The sequence below is a fragment of the Carcharhinus amblyrhynchos genome, chromosome 3, assembly GCF_965287045.1.
Source record: "Carcharhinus amblyrhynchos chromosome 3, sCarAmb.v2.hapA, whole genome shotgun sequence".
NCBI lineage: Eukaryota > Metazoa > Chordata > Chondrichthyes > Carcharhiniformes > Carcharhinidae > Carcharhinus > Carcharhinus amblyrhynchos.
In genome coordinates, this window is record NC_137326.1 from 64,347,552 (window position 1) to 64,370,231 (window position 22,680).

General features: G+C 45.1%; 1 protein-coding gene across 1 annotated transcript in view; it reads left to right on the forward strand.

Moving 5' to 3' along the window:
• Positions 1 to 468: 468 nt before the first annotated feature.
• The window catches only part of LOC145341390 (cyclin-dependent kinase 16-like), a 133,731-nt gene continuing 111,519 nt past the window's right edge, over positions 469 to 22,680 (forward strand). The window contains exons 1-2 of the mRNA XM_080186330.1: positions 469 to 997; positions 6,330 to 6,463. Coding sequence (XP_080042456.1) covers positions 910 to 997; positions 6,330 to 6,463 — 222 coding nt within the window. The 5' untranslated portion in view covers positions 469 to 909. The remainder of the gene's footprint in view (positions 998 to 6,329; positions 6,464 to 22,680) is intronic.

Sequence of the window (22,680 nt, forward strand, 5' to 3'; positions counted from 1 at the left end):
AAGTGACACCCTTACCAATGTGGAGAATGAGGTGTGGACCATGCAGTAAATGCCAAGAAGTGCTGCATACCATTTTGTGAATTCTGAAGCAGAATTGTGAAGCCCAGTTTCACAGCCAGGAGATTGCTGTGAGATTGTTCCTTCAATCTGTCACAGGAAAATGAAGACTAGCCCCCTTGAGCTTTCCTTCTCCTTGACCTGTTTATCATTGTGAATCGAACTGCCTGCTGCCAATGCTCGCATCTTTCTCCGATTGTAGGTTAGCTGATGTGAAGTTGGCTAAATCTGGATTTCTTCCCGTCACCGGTATTAATGTGGGGCTGCCCTGGTGTAATGAAACACAGATAGGTTTGATATCTTGTGATGGGAGGGCTGGAGTTATTGAATCCCATCACTCTCTCCTGACAGTGCGGTGAGGGGAGCTGTCCCAGTTACTGCGCTTACAGTGGGACACTGGTTAGTCTCAGTTGTGTGACTGGAGGGGCACCTGTCACTGTTTGGATTAATGAGCCTTTACCTATTGGTGTATGTGGGCCGGACTCGGAGAAATGTGTGCGTATGTGAGGCCTGCCTTTGTTCACAGCTCTGTGAGGCAACGAGCATTTGGACAATGCAAATAAGAAAGACATTGCTATTTTTGTTGATGAAGTCAGTGTATGATGCACATTGCTGATTGTCAGGAAGACGGTGAGACAGATTCACCCTCCAGCCCGCACTTGCTCAGAGAGGGATCTGCAGAATGCCGTTTGTAAAGACAGCAGCTTTCCCTGGGCTGTGCTGGAACTCTGTGAGAAATTCATAATCAGACTGCAATTGCTATCCTCAGCAGCCTGGAGAATCGCACAGACTCTGCTTTAGACTGGCAGTTCCAAATCAGTTCTTTCCTGTTTTTTTCCATTGACAAACAACATGAATCCTAGTGGGGAAAGACAAAAATTATCTCCATTTCGGATGCTAAAGATGCTGGAAAACTACAAACCTTCTGTGAGCAGGATAGGTGAGTGCTTGAAGCTGCAGTCTTTCAGTTACCCTTTAACTCATTGTGTCTTCCTGTGAAATCTCATCTGGGGTGGGGACATTCTGTCCTGACCGTAGATTTATGTGAGGGCTTTTATAACGGAGAGCATTAAATGAGGGGAAAGATGAGACAAATGCTAAATGCTTCATTCCCGGTTTCCAGAGCTGTTTAAGTGTCGGCGATTTGAGGGTTCAGAGAGAGAGACAGGATTGGGGGGGGCGGGGTAGTGTTGTCTGAAAATATTTTTTGGTCATGGGGAGACAGATTCTAAAACCTAAGTGCCTCAGCCATACATACATCATTAAAATGTTGCTGGTATGATCTGAGGTTCCTGCTCAATTACAACTAGATTTTATCAATATAAAGACATTAAACATTTGTTTTGGAACGGTACAGGATAGGTCCTGCTTCCTGGGGATGTGGGTATATACTTATCGAGTTACTAATAAATGATGTGAGTGACTTATATTCCTGGAAGAAAAGAGTGTTTCACTCCCATCCCAAAAATGGAAGAATTTGAAGGCAAATTCAAAATATTCCTCATCTTAAGCAGGAAGGTTCACTTTTGACTAAAGGACATTGTAATTCGAACCCTCCTCCTGTGTTAGGGTGTAAAATGGGTTCCTAAAGGCTTTTGCCTCAAGAAAACTGCACCAAAAGAATCTCTCCCGAAAATAGACTGTTCTCTTCAAGGCCTGCTGTGCTGGGAATCTGCTGCATGTAAACGTCATGAACAACAGCATGCATCCAGGTCAGGGAGAGAATTCCAGAGCTGCAGGCCTAGGCAGTTGAAGGCACAGCCACCAATGATGCACTGCATAAAGTCAGGCAAGAGCAAACAATTAACAAGAGCGGAGCACCGATCTCTCGGAGGGTTGTGGGGCTGGAGGAGATGACAAGAGTTAGGAAGGGGTGAGGTCGCAGAGGGATTTGAAAACAAGGATGAGGATTTTATCATAAGGGTGTTGTTCCACCAGTAGGTCAGTGAGCACGGGAGCAAGAGGTGAAGAGGACTTGGTGTGAGTAAGGACACAGACGGCAGTGTTGTGATTGATCTCAAGCTTATGGCCTTGCATGACCCTCAGATGGCATAATGGCAAAGTGGTTAGCACAACTGCCTCATAATGCCAGGGATCTGGGTTCAATTCCAGCCTTGGGTGACTGTGTAGAGTTTGCATGTTCTCCCTGTGTCCACATGTTCTTCCTCTGGGTGTTCCGGTTTAGCCCAAAGATGTGCGGGTTAGGTTGATTGGCCATGCTAAAAAAAATTGCCCCTTAGTGTCCTGAAATGCGTAGGTTAGAGGGATTAGTGGGTAAATATGTAGGGATATGGAGGTAGAGCCAGGATGGGATTGTGGTTGGTGCAGACCCGATGGGCCAATTGGCCTCTTTCTGTACTGTAGGCTTTCTAAGATTTTATGAATTATTCATTGGTGGTGTGGTTTCAGGTCTCATGACAATAGCAAGGGGATAACAAAAACCAAGAAATATTGCAGGCTTATAAGAAAAGGACTTTATTAATTGTGGAGATTTTAATCTTCATATAAATTGGATGGTTCATAGAGTGTATTTAGGACAATTTCTTAAAACAATACATTGGGAACCACCAGGGAACAGCTATTTTAGGCTTGGTCATGTGAAATGAGACAGGATTGTTTAATTATTTCATTGCTAAGAACCACAGAGCAAGAGTGATCATAACATGATAACATTTTGCATTCAGTTTGAAAGTAAGAAACTTAGGTCTGAAACAAGCAAGTGCTATGGTATGAAGACAGGATAGACTGGGAAAATAGGTTAAAAGGTAGGGTAGTAGAGAAGCAGTGGCTGACATTTAAGGAGATAATTATAACTTTCGATAAAGATGTATTCAATAGAGAAAAACTCTATGAGAAGAATGCATCATGCATAGGTGATAGGGTGAGTTAAAAGCATTGAAATGGACACACAGTTATCGAACATTTCACTGTTATTTTTGCCTATTTCACCTTTCCTTGTATTTTAGAGCTCCCCAAATCAGTTCCATTCCTAAAATAAGCAAATGACTGTGAATACTGAAATCTGGGTAAGATGTTCTTTGGGAGGGTTAGTACTGAGTCTAACTGATAGGCTGAATGGTCCCCCTCTATATAATAGGGATCCCACTGTTCAGTATTAAATCAGAAGCTTGGCCAAAAAGGAGTATCTTAAAGAATGAGAGTGAGGTTGAGATGTGGGGAGGTTTAGACTGGAATTCCAGAGCTTTAGGCCAAACCAACTGAAGATTGAAAAACAATTGCTGCTGCAGACTCATTTGAGTCTCTGAAAGTTCCTATGTCATGCAGTAACAACGGTCAACACATGAGCTCAGATAGTATTAAACAGAAAAGAATGGCACCAATGGAAGAAGAAGTGGAAATTGAACATTAGTTCTGTTTTCTCTCTCTCCTACAAATGCTGCCAAACCTGCTGAGTTTTCCCAGCCTCCTCCATTCTGGGTTCAGATTTCAGCATCCACAGTCATTTGCTTATTTTAGAAATTGATCAGGTGTGGAGAGCTCAAAAATATAAAATGAACCAGAAAAAACAATAACTGAACTGTTTTATAGCTGAGTGCAGTGATTCTTTTTCTCACTGTGAGCCAATTTCAATTCTTTGACTTTGCTGGGACCTGGGGGTGAGAGTGGGAGGAGGGGAGGGGAGGAGTATTGCTGAGAGTTACCTGAGCCCGTATTGGGAGGGGGGACAGTTTCTGTCAGATTGATTGGCAGCAATGTGACACAAGTCAAGATTCATCACGTGATGCAGTGTATCAGCCTCTGAGAAGTTCAACACATTGCTCCAAATGTCTTCTGAAGTGTGCTAAATGGGATTTGATTGCTCTGCCTGGAAGATTGACTTAGCTGATGAAGGAGCAGCACTTCGAAAGCTAGTGGCTTGTGCTACCAAATAACCTGGTGTTGTGAGACTTCTTACGGAAGGTGGTGACCCAGTCAGTGAGACTGCTTACCACAGGTACATCTATGAGGGTTGCTCTGGACTTTGTGCTGCCTGTTATAAAGTGGCAATGTTACAACCATTTCCATTTCATTGACTCAGTGTTGTACACTATTTAAACCATGTAGTGGACATATTAGTACCCCAGAGCACATACACAGACCCGCTCCATACACCACTGCACAATCATTTACCTCCAGACAATAGCCAGTTGAAATTCACACTGCATTGTGTACCAGACATAGCTGTTCCACAAACATCAGCATGTCCCCTGGACCCTCCCTCACCCCCTCCCTCACCCCCTCCCTCACCCACTCTGTGACCCCCACCCCGACCACCTCCACACTCTCCCTGACCCCCCTCTACACTCTCCCTGACCCCCCTCCACCCACTCTCTCCAACCCCTAATCATCTCTCTGTCATAGAATCATAGAACCCTACAGTGCAGAAAGAGGCCCTTCAGCCCATCGAGTCTGCACCAACCACAGTCCCACCCAGGCCCCACCCCCATATCCCTACATATTATACCCTCTAACTATATAATCCCTCTAACCCAAGCATCCTAGTACACTATGGGGCAATCTTAGCATGGCCAATCAACCTAACCCGCATATCTTTGGACTGTGGGAGGAAACCGGAGCACCCAGAGGAAACCCACGCAGACATGAGGAGAACGTGCAACTCCACACAGACAGTGACTCGAGCAGGGAATCGAACCCAGGTCCCTGGAGCTGTGAAGCAGCAGTGCTAACCACTGTGCTACCGTGCCGCCCACACACTTTCTCTCTCCCCGACCCCCATTCACCCTCTCCTGGACCCTTCCACTCTCCCTCTCCTGGACCCTTCCACTGTCCCTGACCCTCCACTCTCTCCAACCGCCCCCCCACTCTTCCTGACCCCCGCCCCACTCACCCCACCCCCTCACTCCCCTCAACACCCCCGCTCTCCCTGACCCCCCACTCCTCCCACCCCCCCACCCTCCCTGAACCCCCCGCTCTCCCTGACCGCCCCCAGTCTCCCTGACCTCCCCACTCTCCCTGACGCTCCCAACTCTCCCCGACCCCCCCCAACTCTCCCTGACACCCCCACTCCCCCGAACTCCCCCACCCTCCCCGACCCCCCCACTCCCCCCAACCCCGTCACTTTCCCTGACCCCCCTCCACTCTCCCTGACCCCCTCACTCTCCCTGACCCCCTCACTCTCCCTGACCCCCCCACTCCCCCCGACACCCCCCCCACTCTCCCTGACCCCCCCACTCTCCCCCATCTCCCCAACCCCCTCTCTCTCCCTGATCCCCCTACTCACCCTCTCTCTCTCCCCGACCCCCCCCTCTTTTTTCCCTGACCTCCCCCCCCCCCCCCAACTTAACTCCCTCCCAGAACCTGCTGACTGCTGCCTCCAACAGGCTTTAAAATGCTACTGCAGCCTGTCTCCTGCGCTGTGGATATTTGCATGGTTCACTGTGGATCGTGCTGGTGATTTGTACTGCTATCCCAGCTATTTCCATTCTGGAAAACCGCTCCTTCACCATTCTGACCTTGGACCTTGCCATCCCAAAATTCCATCCTGTGAGCCCATGTTTTGAGAAGCTCTGATAGACAGAATAAGGACTGATTAAATGTAAGCGAAACAGAAATGGAGAATCAGAAAGTGACTTTACACTTAAAGAAATCCTTTGTATCTATTTTTATTTTAGAGAACGCGGATGCAATAGTTGTTAGGGATTCTAACCAACCTGGCCAACTGCTATCCAGACCACAAACTATTCATTTAGCAGATACAAACCAAACAAACACTCCAGATGGTCCGGTTACATATGGCTGCTTTTCTTACTGACTTTCTGGAATATTCTCTTTCAGTACAAAAGGAGGCTTTGGTGGGGCAGTGTTTGTAATCCTTGTGACATTATCAGTGGCATCAATGAGGCTCTCTAATGTCCTAAACAAAATATAAGCACAATGCAATAACTCAGAGGGGAATCGATTCAATGGAAGGGCTGGTCACTCCAGCTCAGGGTTAAAGCAATTTGTAAATCTCCATTCCAAACAGAGTGCTGCAGCAGCAATCAGTATCCTGCCCTGTCACTTCACAAGTAGAGGGCACACAGTGACCACAGGAGGGATTGAATGTACATGTCGATGCTTATTGAGAATGCTGCAGAGTTAAATACTGTGGAGCTCTCAGACTGTAACAAATATCACAAGTCTTCCGTTCTACTAAGCAACACAGGCTCCATCATTAAATATAGGCAGTAAATGGGATCTGGAGAAAAAAGAGAATGAATGACCCATTGGATTTATCTGGGAATTATTCCATGAATTCATGTCCTCTGCAGGAATTGTCCATGAACATGTAAAGATGGGTTCTGACGGAGAGAGTGACCAGGCCTCAGGGACATCATCTGATGAAGTCCAGTCACCCGTTCATGTCCGATTGAGAAACCACCATCAGCGGCGGATATCCACTGAGGTAAGACTGATTAACCAGCAGATATCCATTAAGATAAGACTGATTAACCAATAGATGTCCATTGAATAAGAGTGCTTTGCCATGAAATATCCACCAAGGATAGACTGATTCACCAGTGGGTATCCACTAAGGTAACACTGATTAACCAGCTGATATCCACTGAGGTAAGAGTGCTTTGCCATGCGATATCCACTGAGAAAAAACTATTTTTCAGTGGATATCTATGGAAGTAAGAGTGATTCACCATCAGATATCCATTGAAATAAGACTGATATACTGATTGATATCCACTTGGCTAAGATTGATTCACTGATGCATGTTCACTGAGCTAAGACTGATTCAGTAACGGATATTCCCCTTTGCAATATTGATTCATCAGTGGATATCTACTATGGTAAGAAAGATTTATCAGCGAATATCCACTGGGGTTAGATGGTTCACAAACAGATATTCAGTGAGATAAAACTGATTCACCAGTTGATATCCACTGAGAAGAAACCAATCTACCAATGGATGTTCACCGATTTACCAGCAGATATCTATTCTGGTGAGACTGATTTACCATCAGGCAGAATGATAGCACAGTTGTTAGCATTGCTGTCTCACAGCGCTGAGGCCCTGGGTTCAATTCCCGGTTTGAGTCACTGTGTGGAGTCTGCACGTTCTCCCCGTGTCTGTGTGGCTTTTCTCCAGGTGCTCCAGTTTTCTCCCACACCACAAAGGGTTTAGTTGATTGTCCATGCTAAATTCTCCCTCAGTGTACAGGAACAGGCACCGGATTGTGGAGACTAGGGTATTTTCACAATAACTTCATTGCAATGTTAATGTAAGCCTACTTGTGACTAATAGATAAACTTTATACTCACTGAACTAAGACTGATTCACTGACAGATATCCACTGAGATGTATTTATTAGTGTCACAAGTAACACATTAACACAGCAATTAGGTTACTGTGAAAATCCTTACTTGCCACATCCCGGTGCCTGTTTGGGTACACTGAGGGAGAATTTAGAAGAAACCCACGCAGACATGGGGAGAACATGCACACTCCACACAGACAGTGACCCAAGCCAGGAATTAAACCCTGGTGCTGTGAGGCAGCAGTGCTAAATCACTGTGCCACCGTGCTGCATAAGACTGATACACTGATGAATGTGCAAGGAGGTTCGACTAATTCCTGAGCGGATATGCAATGAGGTTGGACCGATTCACCAACGGATATCCACTGAAGTAAGATTGCTATACCGGCGGATACTCACTAAGGCAAGCCTGAATTACTAGCGGACATTCACTGATATACCATTGGATATCCACTGAGCTCAAAATGATTTACCAGCAATATCTATTGAGTTATGACTGATTCTGTAATGGATGCCCTCTGAGGCAGCACATATGCACTGAGGGAAGATTGACTCACTAATGGATATCCAGAGTCTGATTTACCGGTGGATATCCATTGTACTAAGAATGACATCAGCGAGTATCCACGAGATAAGAATGATTCACTGATGGATATCCACTGAGATGAGTCCGATTCAACAATACATATCCACTGTGGTAAGACTGATTGGCCAGTGAGTTTTTACTGAGGTAAGGCTGATTCACTGATTTGATTAGAACTTTGGTAAGGCCATAGGTGCAGTTTTAGTCACCACATTATAGGAAAGGTGTGAATGTACTGGAGGGGGTGCAGAGGAGATTCACAAAGATGCTGCCTGGGATGGAACACTTAAATTATGAAGAGAGGTTGGGTAGGCTTGGTTTGTTTACACTGGAGCAGAAGAGACTGAGGGGTGACCAGATCAAGGTGCATAAGATTATAAGAGACAGAAGGGATAAGGAACAGCTGTTCCCCTTAGTTGAAGAGTCAGCCACGGTGGCGGGGGGGGGACATAGGTTCAAGGTGAGGAGCAGGAGGTTGAGGGGGGATGTGAGGAAAAATATTTTTACCTGGTGGGTGATGATGGTCTGGAATGTGGATGATCAGGGAAGATGGTAGAGGCAGGTTGCATCACATCCTTTAAAATATTCCTGGATGAGCATTTGGCACATCACAACATTCAAGGCTATGGGCCAAGTGATGGTAAATTGGATTAGCTAAGAGGTAAGCCCGGTGGGCTGGAGGGCTTATGAGATTCTATGATCCACTAGTGGATATGCACTGAGATAAGACTGAATCTCTGATTCATATCCATTGAGGGAAGACTGATTTACCAGTGGATATTGACTGAATTACACTGATTTACCAGCAGATATGCACTGAGGTAAGACTGATTCAGTAATGGATATCCCCTGAGATAGGACTTATTCACGACCAGATATTCACAGACGTAATACTTATTTACCAGCAAATATCCACAGAGGCAAGACTAATTTGCCAGTGGATATCCACTGAGGGAAGAATGACTCACTGATGGATATCCACTGAGATGAGACTGATTAACAAGCAGATATCCACTCTGATGGATATCCATTGAGGTAGGATTTATTCACTGGCTTTAGCTCAGTATCTTCCAGGTACAATGGAAAGGTTGTCCATATCTGGATCCTCATCTTCCTCCTATTTCCCATCCATGTGCCACCCTTTGGTGACATTATCAAAAAGCAAAGGCAATGTAAGTTTTCACTTATTAGCATATCACATCCAAGTCTATCTGACCTTCACCCTTCTCTCCACCTTGACCTGTTAATTATGTCCAGCTCTCTCTGACCATCACAAATAGATGTAAACGGGAATGATATAGTCGGGATTACAGAGACATGGCTGCCAGGGGACCAGGAACAGAACATCCAGGGGTGTTCGGTATTTAGGAAGGACCGATAAAAAAGGTAAATATGGTGGAATTGCATTGCTGATTAAAGAGGAAATTAGCTCCATACTGAGGAAGAATATTGGCTGCAACAACATGGAACCTATATGGGTAAAGCTAAGAAATACCAAGGGACAAAAGGCATTAGTAGGAGTTGTATATAGACTCCCAAACCGTAGTGGCGATGTTGGGAATGACAGTAACCAGGAAATTAGAGATGTGGACGATGAAGGAGCTGTAATAATGGGTGACTTGAATCTGCATATAGATTTCATTTGATTTGATTTATTATTTCTCGCACTTATTAATATACAGTGAAAAGTATTGTTTCTTGCACATTATACAAAGCATACCATACATAGAGAAAGCAAGGAGAGCACAGAACGTGTGTATAGAGAAAGATCAACTTATTGTGATGTAAGTCCATTCAAAAGTCTGATGGCAGCTGGGGAGCCTCGGATGACAGCCTCAGGTCACTGTCTGTGTGGAGTTTGCACATTTTCCCCGTGTTTGCATGGATTTTCTCCAGGTAATCTGGTGTCCAAAGATGCGTGGGTTAGGTTGATTGGCCATGCTAAATTGACCCTAGTGTCAGGGGGATCAGCAGGGTAAATGTGTGGGGTTACAGGGATAGGGGCTGTTGGGATTGTGGTTGGCACAGACTCAATGGGCCAAATGGCCGCCTTCTGCACAGTAGGGATTCTATGATTCTAAGAAGCTGTTCTTGAGTCGGTTGGTATGTGTCCTCAGACGTCTGTATCCTTTTCCAAACAGAAGAAGATGGAAGAGAGTATGTCCGGGCATACATGGGATCCTTAATTATGTTGGCTGCTTTTCCAATGCAGTGGAAAGTATAGGTAGTATCAGTGGATGGAAGGTTGATTTGCATGATGGACTGAGTTTCATTCACGACCCCTTGTGGTTTCTTGCAGTATTGGATAGAGCAAGAGCCATACCAAGCTGTGATACAACCAGAAAGAATGCTTTCTATGGTGCATCCGTAAAAGTTAGTGAGAGTCGTAGTGGACATGCCAAATTTCCCTAGTCTCCTGAAAAGGTAGAGGCGTTGGTGGGCTATAGATTGGGTGAATCAAATTAGTAACAATACTGAACAGGAGAGTATACGGGATGGTTTTCTGGACTAATACATTGAGGACCCAACTAGAGAGCAGGTATTCCTAGACTGGGTATTGTGTAGTGAAAAAGGAACAATTGGCAGTCTAGTGTGAAACCCCTTGGGGATGAGCAACCATAATATGACAGAATTCTTCATCAAGATGGAGAGTGACGTAGTTGATTCTGAGACTTGGTTCCACATCTTAAAAAAGGAAACTACAATGATATGAGGTGTGAGTTAGCTATGATACTTTGGGGAATGCTACATATTGGGATAATGGTGGATAGGCAATGGCAAAAACTCAGGAGTGCAAGGGTGAACTGCAATCATTGTTCATTCCTGTCTGTTGCAAAAATAAAACTGGAAAGGTGGCCAAACCCTGGCTTACAAAAGAAATTAGAGATAGTAATAGATCCAAGGAAGAGAAGTACAAATTGGCCAGAGAAAAAACAGGCCTGAGGATTGGGAGCAGTTTACAATTCAACAAAGGAGAACAAAAGGATTGATTAAGAAAGGGAAAATAGAGTATAAGAGTAAGCTTGCAGGGAACATAAAAACTGACTATAAAGTTTCAATGGAAATGTGAAGAGAAAAGGATAGGTGAAGACAAGATTGCTGACAACACCACCGTAGTGGGTCAGATCTCAAACAATGACAAGACAGAGTACAGGAATGAGATAGAGAATCTGGTGAACTGGTGCAGCAACAATAATCTCTCCCTCAATGTCAACAAAACAAAGGAGATTGTCATCGACTTCAGAAAATGTAAAGGAGAACATGTCCCTGTTTACATCAATGGGGACAAAGTAGAAAGGGTTTGAGAGCTTCAAGTTTTTAGCCATACCAAGTTGTGATCACCAACAACCTATCCTGGATGCCCCATGCCGATGCCAAAGTTAAGAAAGCCCATCAATGCCTCTACTTTCTCAGAAGACTAAGAAAATTTGGCATGTCAGCTACGACTTTCACCAGCATTTATAGATGCAGCATAGAAAGCATTGGTGATCACAGATTGGTATGGCTCCTGCTCTGCCCAAGACTGCAAGGAACTACAAAAGATCATGAATGTAGCCCAATCCATCACGCAAACCAGCCTCCCATCCATTGACTCTATCTACACTTCCTGCTGCCTCGGCAAAGAGCCAGCATAATTAAGAACCCCACGCACCCCGGACATTCTTTCTTCACCTTCTTCGTTAGGAAAAAAATACAAAAGTCTGAGGTCATGTACCAACAGACTCAAGAACAGCTTCTTCCCTACTGCTGTCAGACATTTGAATGGACTTACCTTGCATTCAATTGATCTTTTTCTACACCCTAACTATGGCTGTAACTCTACATTCTGCACTCTCTCGTTTCCTTCTCTATGATGCTATGTTTTGTCTGTATAGCGCACAAAAAGCAATACTTTTCACTGTACGTTAATACATGTGACAATAATAAATCAACTCCAAATAAATCAAATCCCTTACAGTCAGAAACAAGGGAATTTATAATGGGGAACAAAGATAAGGCTGACCATCTGAATACATACATTGGTTCCATCTTCACAAAGGGGAACACAAGTAATATAGCAGAAATACGGGGTTTAGTGAAAAGGAGGAACTGAAGGAAATCAGTATTAGTAAGAAAGTGCTGTTGGGGAAACTGATGGGATTGAATAATCCCAGGGCCTGATAATCTTTACTGAAGATGACTTAAGGAAGTGGTCCGAGAAATAGTGGATGCATTGGTGGTCATCTTCCAAGCTTTTATAGATTCTGGAACAGTTCCGACAGATTGAAAGATAGTTAAAGTAACTCCACAGTTTGAAAACAGAATATAGACCAGTAAGTCTGACATCAGAAGTGGGAAAAGTTCTAGAATTCATTATTAATGATTTTATACCAGAACACTTAGGAAACAGTGGCAGGATTGGACAGAGTCGGCATGGATTAATGGAAGGGAAATCATGCTTGACAAATCTACTGGGAAATTATTAGAAAAGATTCTTAGAGGCAGGATTTACTCACATTTGGAAACAAATGAACTTCTTAGTGATAGACAACATGGTTTTTTGAAGGGGAGGTTGTGCCTCACTAACTTGATTGAGTTTTTTGAGGAAGTGATGAAGATGATAGATGAAGGAAAGACAGGGAATGTCGTATGCATGGATTTCAGTAAAGCCTTTGACAAGTAACTTCATGATAGACCGATATGAAAGGTGAAGTCACACAGGATCAGAGGAGCTGGCAAAATGGATACAGAACTGGCTTGGCAGAGAAGACAGGCTAGCAGTAGAGGGGTGCTTTTCTGAATGGAAAGCTTTGACTAGCGGTGTTCCACAAGGATCAGTTCTGAGACCGTTGTTGTTTGTAGTATATATAAATGATTTGGAGGAAAATGTAGCTGTCTGATGAGTAAGTGCAGACGACACAAAAATTGGTGGGGTTGCAGACAGTGAATTGTCAGAGGATACAGCAAGATATAGACCGGTTGGAGACTTGGGTGGAGAAATGGCAGATGGAGTTTAATCTGGACAAATGTGAGATAATGCATTTTGGAAGGTCCAATACATTTAGAACTTATAGAGTAAATGGTAGAACCCTTAGCAGTATTGACAGGCATAGAGATCTGGGTGTACATGTCCACCGATCACTGAAAGTAGCAATGCAGGTGGATAAGGTAGTCAAGAAAGCGTACGGCATGCTAGCCTTCAGCGATCAGGGTATTGAATATAAAAATTGGCAGGTCAAAATGCAGCTGTACACAACCTTAGTTAGGCCTCATTTGGAATATTGTGTACAATTCTGATTGCCACACTACCAGAAGGATGTGGATGTGGATGTGGATAGGTACAGAAGCAGTTTACCCGGATGTTGCCTGGTCTGGAGGGTATTAGCTATGAGGAGAAGTTACATAAACTGAGTTTATTCTCACGGAATGACAGAGGTTAAGGGGTGACCTGATAGAGGTTGACAAGATTATGAGTGGCATGGACAGAGTGGATAGTCAGATGCTTGTTCCTAGGGTAGAAAAGACAAGTACTAAGAGACATAGGTTTAAGACATGTGGGGAAAAAGTTTCGAGGAGATATGCAAGGCAAGTTTTTTACACAGAGGATGATGAATGTCTGCAACATGCTGTCTGGGAAGTGGTGGGAGCAGGTACGATAGCAGCATTTAAGGGACATCCAGACGAATATACAAAATAATATGGGAAAACATGAAACAACAACTCCCCCATAAATTAGACACCAATTATTGTCTACATCAATGGCACCAGTCTCTCTGTAGGACGGTTCCTAGATGATCATCTCCTTGTCTCAGGAACCTGCTCAGATATCATTTCCTAAATTTCCAGACGCTCTTGTTGTTCATCTTCCTCTTCAGATTGGTTTCTCTTTTCCATTGTCATAGCCACTGTCTCCTCCCTGGGTAAGAATTACCCCTGCCTCAGTTGGTTCCTCTCATTCCATTCAAAACATTTCGGAATCTCGGAGAACTTCTCTCCGTTAATAATGTGCAATGACCAGATGGTTGACGTGCCTCCTCCAGACCAGCTCATCCCCATCTGCACTGTATAGTGGGCCTGTTTGGGGCACCACCATCGCTGGGACCCATTTTCTCTCCTGGCCAGCACAATCTCTCCCTTCTGGAAATTTCTCATCCTGGAGGGTCCCACCTTGCTGGCCATCTGTCTTTCTAGATTCCTTTTCATCACCTGCCTGGTCTCTTTTGTCCTCAGTTTGTGGCTAAACATTAACAATGCTGGTGAACATTGGGTCATTGCACGTTGCGTGTTATGATACATACTGAGAAATTGATTCACTCACTTGCCAAACGAACCCTCCCTTTGGGAAGCTTTCAGAGCCTGCTTCAGTGTTTGGAATAGCCCCTTTGCCTGGCCATTTGTTGCTGGATGGTACAGAGCCGACCTCATTGTCTGATTTCACAGTGGTCAAGGTATTCCCCAAACTCCTTCACCAAAACTATTGTCACTCACAACTTGTTCAGGGTTCCCGAATCTGCTGAATAGTTCATCAGGATGACTCCCTGTGCCACATGCTAGTGAGGCTAGGAACAGGGAGTTAGTGCAGCTCAACATGTGGCTAAAGAGCTGATGCAGGAGGAAGGGTTTCAATTTTTGGATCATTCAGATGTCTTCCAGGGAAGGACGGGTTACACCTGAACTGGAGGGGCACCAATATCCTGGCTGGAGATTTGCTAATACGATTCAGGTGGGTTTAGACTAATGTGTTTGTGGGGGGGGGGGGGGGCAGTCAGAACAGTAGGTCAGCAGGGGTAGAGACTGGAGACTAGCATTGTACTGAGGCCAGGCTAGCTAAGAGAAAGAGCAGACTGGGGGAGGTCAATCTCAATGGGCCTGAAGATCTGGAGTGCATCTGGTTCAATGCAAGGAGTATAAGAGGTAAGACAGATGAACTTAGAGCCTTGATTCTTGCGGGGAACTTGGATGTGATTGTGATAATAGAGATTTGATGAAACAGAGACAGGACTGGCAGCTAAATATTCCAGGATATAAATGTTTTGGGCAAGACAAAGGGGAAGGTAAAAGAGATGGGGGAGTTGCATTACTGATTAGGGAACATATTACAGCTGTACAGAGGGAGGACACCTTGGAAGAATCATGTAACGAAACACTGTGGGAAGAACTCAGAAACTGGAAGGGGGCAGTCACTATGATGGGGTGTACTACAGGCCTCCGAATAGCCCAGTTGACGTGTAAGCAGATTCTGGACAGATATAGAAATAATAGGGTTATTGTAGTGGGAGACTTTAATTTTCCTCATATTGACTGGAAATCCCTTTAGGCTAAGGATCCAGATGGTGACGAATTTGTTAAACATAGAAACATAGAAGATAGGAGCAGGAGGAGGCCATTTGGCCCTTCGAGCCTGCTCTGCCATTCATTACGATCATGGCTGATCATCCAATTCAATAACCTAAATCTGCTTTCTCCCCATAACCTTTGATCCCATTTGCCCCAAGTGCTATGTCCAGCAACTTCTTGAATGCATTCAACGTTTTGGCAAGTATGTTTGATGTTTCGGCAGTGTGTGTTAAGTGTATCCTGGAAGGCTTTTTGAAACAATATGTGGATAGTCCAATTAGAGAGGGGGCTATATTGGACCTAGTACTAGGGAATGAGCCTGGCTAGGTAATCAAAATTATAGTGGGGGAACATATGGTGAACATTGATCACAATGCCGTAAGCTTTTGGATACTGATGGAAAAGGTTGAGTGTTGTCCTAGGGCTAAGGTGCTAAATTGGGTGAAGGCTAACTACAACCAGATTAGGCAGGATATACGGGCTCCTGTTTGGGAGAGGCTATTTGAAAGTAAATCCACATTTGGCATGTGGGAGTCTTTTAAGGAGCAGTTGATCGGAGTGCAGGAAAAGGAAGGACAGGAAAGACAGGATTCAGGAACCATAAATAACCAGGAAAATCGTGAGTCTAGTCAAAAGGAAAAGGATGCATACATGAGGTCCAGGCAATTAGAAACAGATGAAGCATCTGAAGAGTAAAGGGAAAGTAGAAAGAGCTCCATCAGGGAGTTGGGAGGGCAAGAAGGGGGTCACAAAATGTCTTTGGCAGACAGGATTAAGGAGAATCCCAAGGCATTTTATACATATGTTAGGAACAAGAGAGTAGCTGAAGAAAATGTTGGTCCACTTAAGGACGAAAGAAGGAAATTATGTGCAGAACCAAAAGAAGTGGGTGAGGTCCTTGCTGAGTACTTTGTATCGGCATTCACAAAGGAGAGGGACAAGTCAATTGATGGTGTCCTGGAGGTTGTGAAAACCCATTAGAACAAGTCATCATTATGAGAGAGGAAGTATTAGGTGAATTAAAAACCATTAAGGTAGACAAATCCCCATGGCCACGTAGCATCTATCCCAGATTACTGAGGGACGCAAGAGATAAAATTACTTGGCCTCTAACAGAAATCTTTGTTTCTTTGATGGCCAGTGGTGGGGTCCCAGAGGATTGGAGGTTAGCCATTGTTGTCCCGTTATTTAAGAAGGGTAGCAAGGGTAACCCAAGTAATTATTGCCCAGTGAGCTTGACATCAGTGATAGGGAAATTGTTGGAGAAGATTCTTAGGAGTAAGGTCTGTACACATTTGGAACTAAATGGTCTTGTTAGCGACAGACAGTATGGTTTTATATGTGGGTAATCATGTCTCTCTAATTTAATTGAGTTTTTTGAGGAGGTGACAAAAATGATTGATGAGGGAAGGGCCGTGGGTGTTGTCTACATGGACTTTAGTAAGGCATTTGATAAGGTCCCTTTTGGCAGGCTGATGCAAAAGATTAAAACTCAAGGGATCGGGGTAAACTAGCTAGATGGATTCAGAACTGATTTGGTCATTGAAGACAGAGGGTAGCGGTAGCAGCGTGTTTTACTGAATGGAGGCCTGTAACTAGTGGTGTTCCACAGGGATCAGTGCTGGGACCTCTGCTGTTTGTTAACTATATAAATTACTTGGAAGAAAACGTAACTGGTCTGATTAGCAAGTTTATGGATGATGCTAAGATTGGCGGAGATGTGGATAGTGATGAACATTGTCAGAGAATACAGCAGGATATAGATAGGCTGGAAAATCGGGTGGAGAAATGGCAGATGGAATTTAATCTGACAAATGCGAGGTGATGCGTTTTGGTAGATCCAAATCAGATGGGAGCTATGAAATAAATGGCAGAACGATTAGGAGCCACGCAGGGAGTACGGGTCCACAGATCCTTAAAAGTGGCAGCATGGGTGGAAAAGATGGTGAAAAAAGGATTGGCATGCTTGCCTTCATCAGACAGGGCATTGAGTATAAAAGTTAGCAAATTACATTACAGTTGTATTAAAATGTTGGTTAGACTACATTTGGAAAACTGTGGGCCCGATTTTACCAATTGGAGGCTAAGGGCCGGATCCGGAGGTAAAACGGATCCGAGCCCGGAAATCCCTGTTCCAGTGCACCCATACGCTTTTTGCCAGCTCCGGTCCAGTCTGAGCTGTGGGCGGGGCTTAGCGCTGCCGGAGCGATCGGAGCTCTGAACTGCACATGCGCAGTTAGAAAAAAATCTGAAACAGCGCGTCCGGGCACGAAAGACAAAACAGAGAGAGCCGCGGTTGGGGGGGTGTGGAGGATGGGGGGAGGATAGACTTCACCACCCCGCCTCCCAACTAGAGATCCATCTGAGCCTGCCCCCTTTCTCTGGCAGACGCCAGCGCAAGGCCAGGAAGGTGCTGGAGACTGTCCAACGAGTGCAGTAGAAGTCTCACAACACCAGGTTAAACTCCAACAGGACATTCACCTGGTGTTGTGAGACTTCTTACTGTGTTTACCCCAGTCCAACAGTGGCATCTCTACATCAATGAGTGCAGGTCAGCAGGATGGTGGAGGGAGAGCAGCAATCCAGGGAGGTTGGAGGTGAACTCTGCCAGGGAGGGGGGGTGCGGGGGAGTTTGATCATGGGGGGGCAGAGTCTGTCGGGGGTGGGGTCTGCCGGGGTGGTTAGCGGGAGGTCTGCAAAGGGTGTTCGAGGAGGATGGGCTTCGGAGGTTCCCCTGCAGAATAGGAATCCGCTTCAGATTTTTATTTAACAGGTTGATAACATAGTTCCTGGTTATTATCTCTGTCATTCACACCACCTCCTGATGCTCTTAGTGGTCTTGTTCCAGCAGTTTTGTTCTTAACTGGGGAGGAATGACAACTCAGCCCCCACAATAGACATCTGTCCCATATGGGCAACTCCCACCTGCTGGATAGGTGGGGATGTAAATCAGGCTGGTTTCTATGGCTAGTCCTCCCTCCATCATTTGACTTAAGACTGAGTTATTCCGGGTAGCATTCTGAACCTGGGTCATGGACACCGATGCCTTATCTTCTTGAGAAAAATACATGATTTTTTTGTTCCAATCAGAAACATCTTTTTCCTCAGGCAAAGGAACTCTTGAAAGAGCATCTTCATTGCCATAAAAATCAAAATACTGCGGATGCTGGAATCTGAAACAAAAGAGAAAACACTGGAAAATCTCTGCAGGTTTGGCAGCATCTGTAAGGAGAGAAAAAAGCTGACGTTTCATGTCCAGACGACCCTTTGTCAAAGCTAAAAGGCATAGAAAGCAGGAGATATTTGTACTGCAGGGTGAGGGAATGAAAGATGCAGTATTAGTATCTGTAGTATTAATATCTCCCACTTTCTATGCCTTTTAGCTTTGACAAAGGGTCATCTGGACTCGAAACGTCAGCTCTTTTCTCTCCTTACACATGCTGCCAGACCTGCTGAGGTCTTCATGGCCATGCTTCTAAGATTGTCGATATCTTATCTTATAATAGTACGCTGACGGAAGTAGTGCCCATCTTTGTAGGTGTGCTGCCACCATGGATGGTATTCCTGTATATGACCCAAAATTGGTAGTGAGGGGCCTTTGATTAGTCAGCAGCATGAAATGCCGGCCATACAGGAAACATAAGAATTTCTTCAGCCCGACACAATACTCAATCCTTCCTTCTTGACCTGGGCATAGCTTTCTTCCATTTTTGTCAAAGACCTTGATGCAAGTGCCATGTGTTATAAAACTGGGGCAATGGGATGACCCATTCACTGATGTTTACTGGTTCCAACACTCCCTTGTTCACCAGCCATTCCAGTTCCACCTCCACTTTCGATTGGATGGCGTATGATACTGGACATGCCTTCATACTCCTTGCACAAGTCTCTGGTTTCAACCAAGTATATCTCTCTCAGGATCTCCTTGAATACATCCTTATACTTGTCCAGGACATCTTGTAGACTTGTTCTCGAGTCTGCCAGCCGATTCATGATACCCCAAAGAATTTCAATTTTTGCAACCAGGAGCATTCAAACAAGGCAGGCTAGTCAACCTTGACCCACATACAATAGTAGCTCCGCACACTGGTCCCTTAGCTGTATCTTCACCAGCACCTACCCTTTCAGTGGCACCTCTTGTTTCATGTGGGTGTGTAGAGCAATCTTGGCAGACTTGAACAGCAGTATTTTCAATTTATCTCTGTGCATTGAGTCCAGAATCAGCGATACTGCTGCATATATCCACCGGCCTCTCTGCAGATGGATAGGACATGTAGCTGAAATTCTGCTGATTTTGTCTCTTCTACTTCTCTGCAGATTTGTTCCTGGAGCTGTGAAGCAGCAGTGCTAACCACTGTGCTACCGTGCCGCCCATGAGTGGCTTGGGTGCAAAATGGTTCTCTAACACCTCACAAAGTTTCCCAAAGGCTTTCTATGCAGGCTTTTATGGCTGCACCAGACTTCTAAGCATAGAGAACCTCTTAATTCCTATGATGGTCAGAAAAACCACTACCATCTTTCACCATTCTTCATCCACTTTATTGACTTTGAAATAGGAATGAAGGACGTGGAGGCTTTGGCGAGAGTGCAGAGAAGGTTTACTAAGATGTTGCCTGGTATGGAGGGTATTAGCTATGAGGAGAGATTGAATAAACTGGAATTGTTCTCCCTGGAAAGATGGAAGCTGAGGGGCGACCTGTTAGAATTTTATAAAACTATGAGAGATATAGATAAGGTGGACAGTTGGAAGCTGTTTCCCAGGGCAGAAATGACAATTACAAGGGGGGCACAAGTTCAAGATAAGTGGGAAAGGTTCAGTGGAGGTTTTTTACACAGAGGGTGGTGGGGGCCTGGAATTCACTGTCAAGTGAGGTGGTTGAGGCAGTCATGTTAGCCCCATTTAAGATTTATCTTGATAGGCAACAAATAGCAAATCGAGAGATATATGCGGTTGGTTTGGATAGGTAAACGTGGTTGGTGCAGGCGTGGAGGTTCGAAGGGCCTGTGCTGTACCATTGTTTGTTCCTTGAAAATGTTCAGCTTTCCATTTCCTCACTGAATGGCCCCATAACTTCAAATTGACCCACCCCTTATGATTAGCCAAGCTCATAATGAATGACAGATCTGGCTCGAAGGGCCAAATGGTCTCCTTCTGCACCTATTTTCTCTGTTTCCCTCTACTATCACCTTGACTATGTCCGATTGGCAGTATTTTATAATTGAGAAGAAAAGGTTTCCATATTGTGTCTTTGGTAAATATTATCCATTTGCACAGCTTTCCTTCTTGGCTGTTGGGAGGAGAGGTGTCTTTTAACTATCCCAGTGATGTATCGGAAGATACCAATTGATTGGGAGTTCTGGAGTTGTGTTTGCTGAATTGCTTACTGTGTGATATTGTGGGGAGTGATGGAGGCAGGGGCTGGCTGTGGGAAAAGGTGTTTTTATTCTTTCATGGGTTGTGAGTGTTGCTGGTTAGGCCAGCATTTATTGCCCATCCCTAATTGAACTTGAGAAGGTGGTGATGAGCTATTATCTTGAACCGCTGCAGTCCCTGTGGCATAGGTACACCCAGTAATAAGTCTCACAACACCAGGTTAAAGTCCAACCAATTTATTTGATAGTAAACTCACAAGCTTTCAGGGTTTGCCCCTTTGGACCTGACGAAGGGGCAAACCCCGAAAGCTTGTGATTTTACTATCAAATAAATTGGTTGGACTTTAACCTGGTGTTATGAGACTTATTACTGTGTTTACTCCAGTTCAACGCCAGCAAATCCACAGCATAGGTACGCCCACAGTGCTGTAAGGGAGGATTTTAACGCAGCAACAGCGAAGGAAAGGTGATATATTTCCAAGAGAGGATGTGAGTGGCTTGAAGGGGAACTTGCAGGTGGTGGTGTTTCTGCTGTCCCTGTCCTTTTAGATGGAAGTGGTCCTGTGTTTGGAAGGTGCTGTCTAAGGTGAAGTTATTCATTCTCATTCATTTACAGAAGCAAGCTAAGAAATCTCTGCATAAATAAGGACATTGATGGCAGTCTGGGCAACCATGTTAGCAGCTAGGGGCTTCATCATTATTTCTTTCTCCTCTGGAGAATATTTCTGGGTGATTTGGGAGGGTGTGAATTGCCATGCATGAGAAGCCAGTCAAAGTCACCATCATCAGTACCTGCTTGTGCTGACTGACATCATTGTAAGTTGTCATAAGTGCCAGTGCTGCCCAATAACCCTTCAGTACCTGCCTTCTGTCTGTGAGGCTGGTTACCTGGGAGATCCTGGACATGATGCTGGCAGGGCCATGGTCGGACCTCGAAAGTCTGAGTGGGAACGCTATCCCTCCCTTAGTGTTCTCTTTAACTTTAACCTCCTCCACTCAACCCTTCACTGCCCCTCCCCTTCTCCACCATCCGCCCTTCCTTCCCCTTCATCTCCCTCCCTTCCCAATGCTCCTCTCCCTCCCACACCTGTTCCCCCCTCTCCACCCTCCACCTGCCCTCCCTCTCCACCCTGCGCATGGCACCACATCCACAAACATCCTCTCCCTCCACTACTGACACTCAGTAGCAGCAGTGTGCACTATCTACAAGATTCACTGCAGAAATTCCCTAAAGATCCTGAGACATAGAACATAGAACATAGAACATTACAGCGCAGAACAGGCCCTTCGGCCCACGATGTTGCGCCGACCAGTTACAAAAACAATGACCCACTAGCCTATACCAATCCCTTTTCGTCCATAAACCTATCCAGAGATCTCTTAAACGCCCCCAAACTAGACGCATTTACAACTGCAGCAGGCAGGGCATTCCAATCCCTCACCACCCGCTGGGTAAAGAACCTACCCCTGACATCCGTCCTGTAGCTACCCCTCCTTAATTTAAAGCCATGCCCCCTCGTGCTAGCTTTCTCCATCCGAGGAAAAAGGCTATCACTATCCACCCTATCTAAACCTCTAATCATCTTATATGTTTCAATAAGATCCCCTCTTAGCCGCCTTCTTTCCAACGAAAACAACCCTAGATCCCTCAGTCTCTCCTCATAGGACCTCCCCACCATACCAGGCAACATCCTAGTAAACCTCCTCTGCACCCTCTCCAACGCCTCCACATCCTTCTTGTAATGCGGGGACCAGAACTGCACACAGTACTCCAAGTGCGGCCGCACTAGAGTAGTGTACAGTTGCAACATTACACTGCGACTCCTAAATTCAATCCCCCTACCAATAAACGCCAAGACACCGTACGCCTTCTTGACAACCTTATCTACTTGATTCCCAACTTTCAGGGATCTATGTACACACACACCTAGATCCCTCTGTTCATCCACACTATTCAAAGTCCTCCCGTTAGCCCTATACTCGACACATCTGTTGCTCCTACCAAAGTGAATTACCTCACACTTCTCCGCATTAAATTCCATCCGCCACCTCTCGGCCCAGCTCTGCAACCTATCTAAGTCT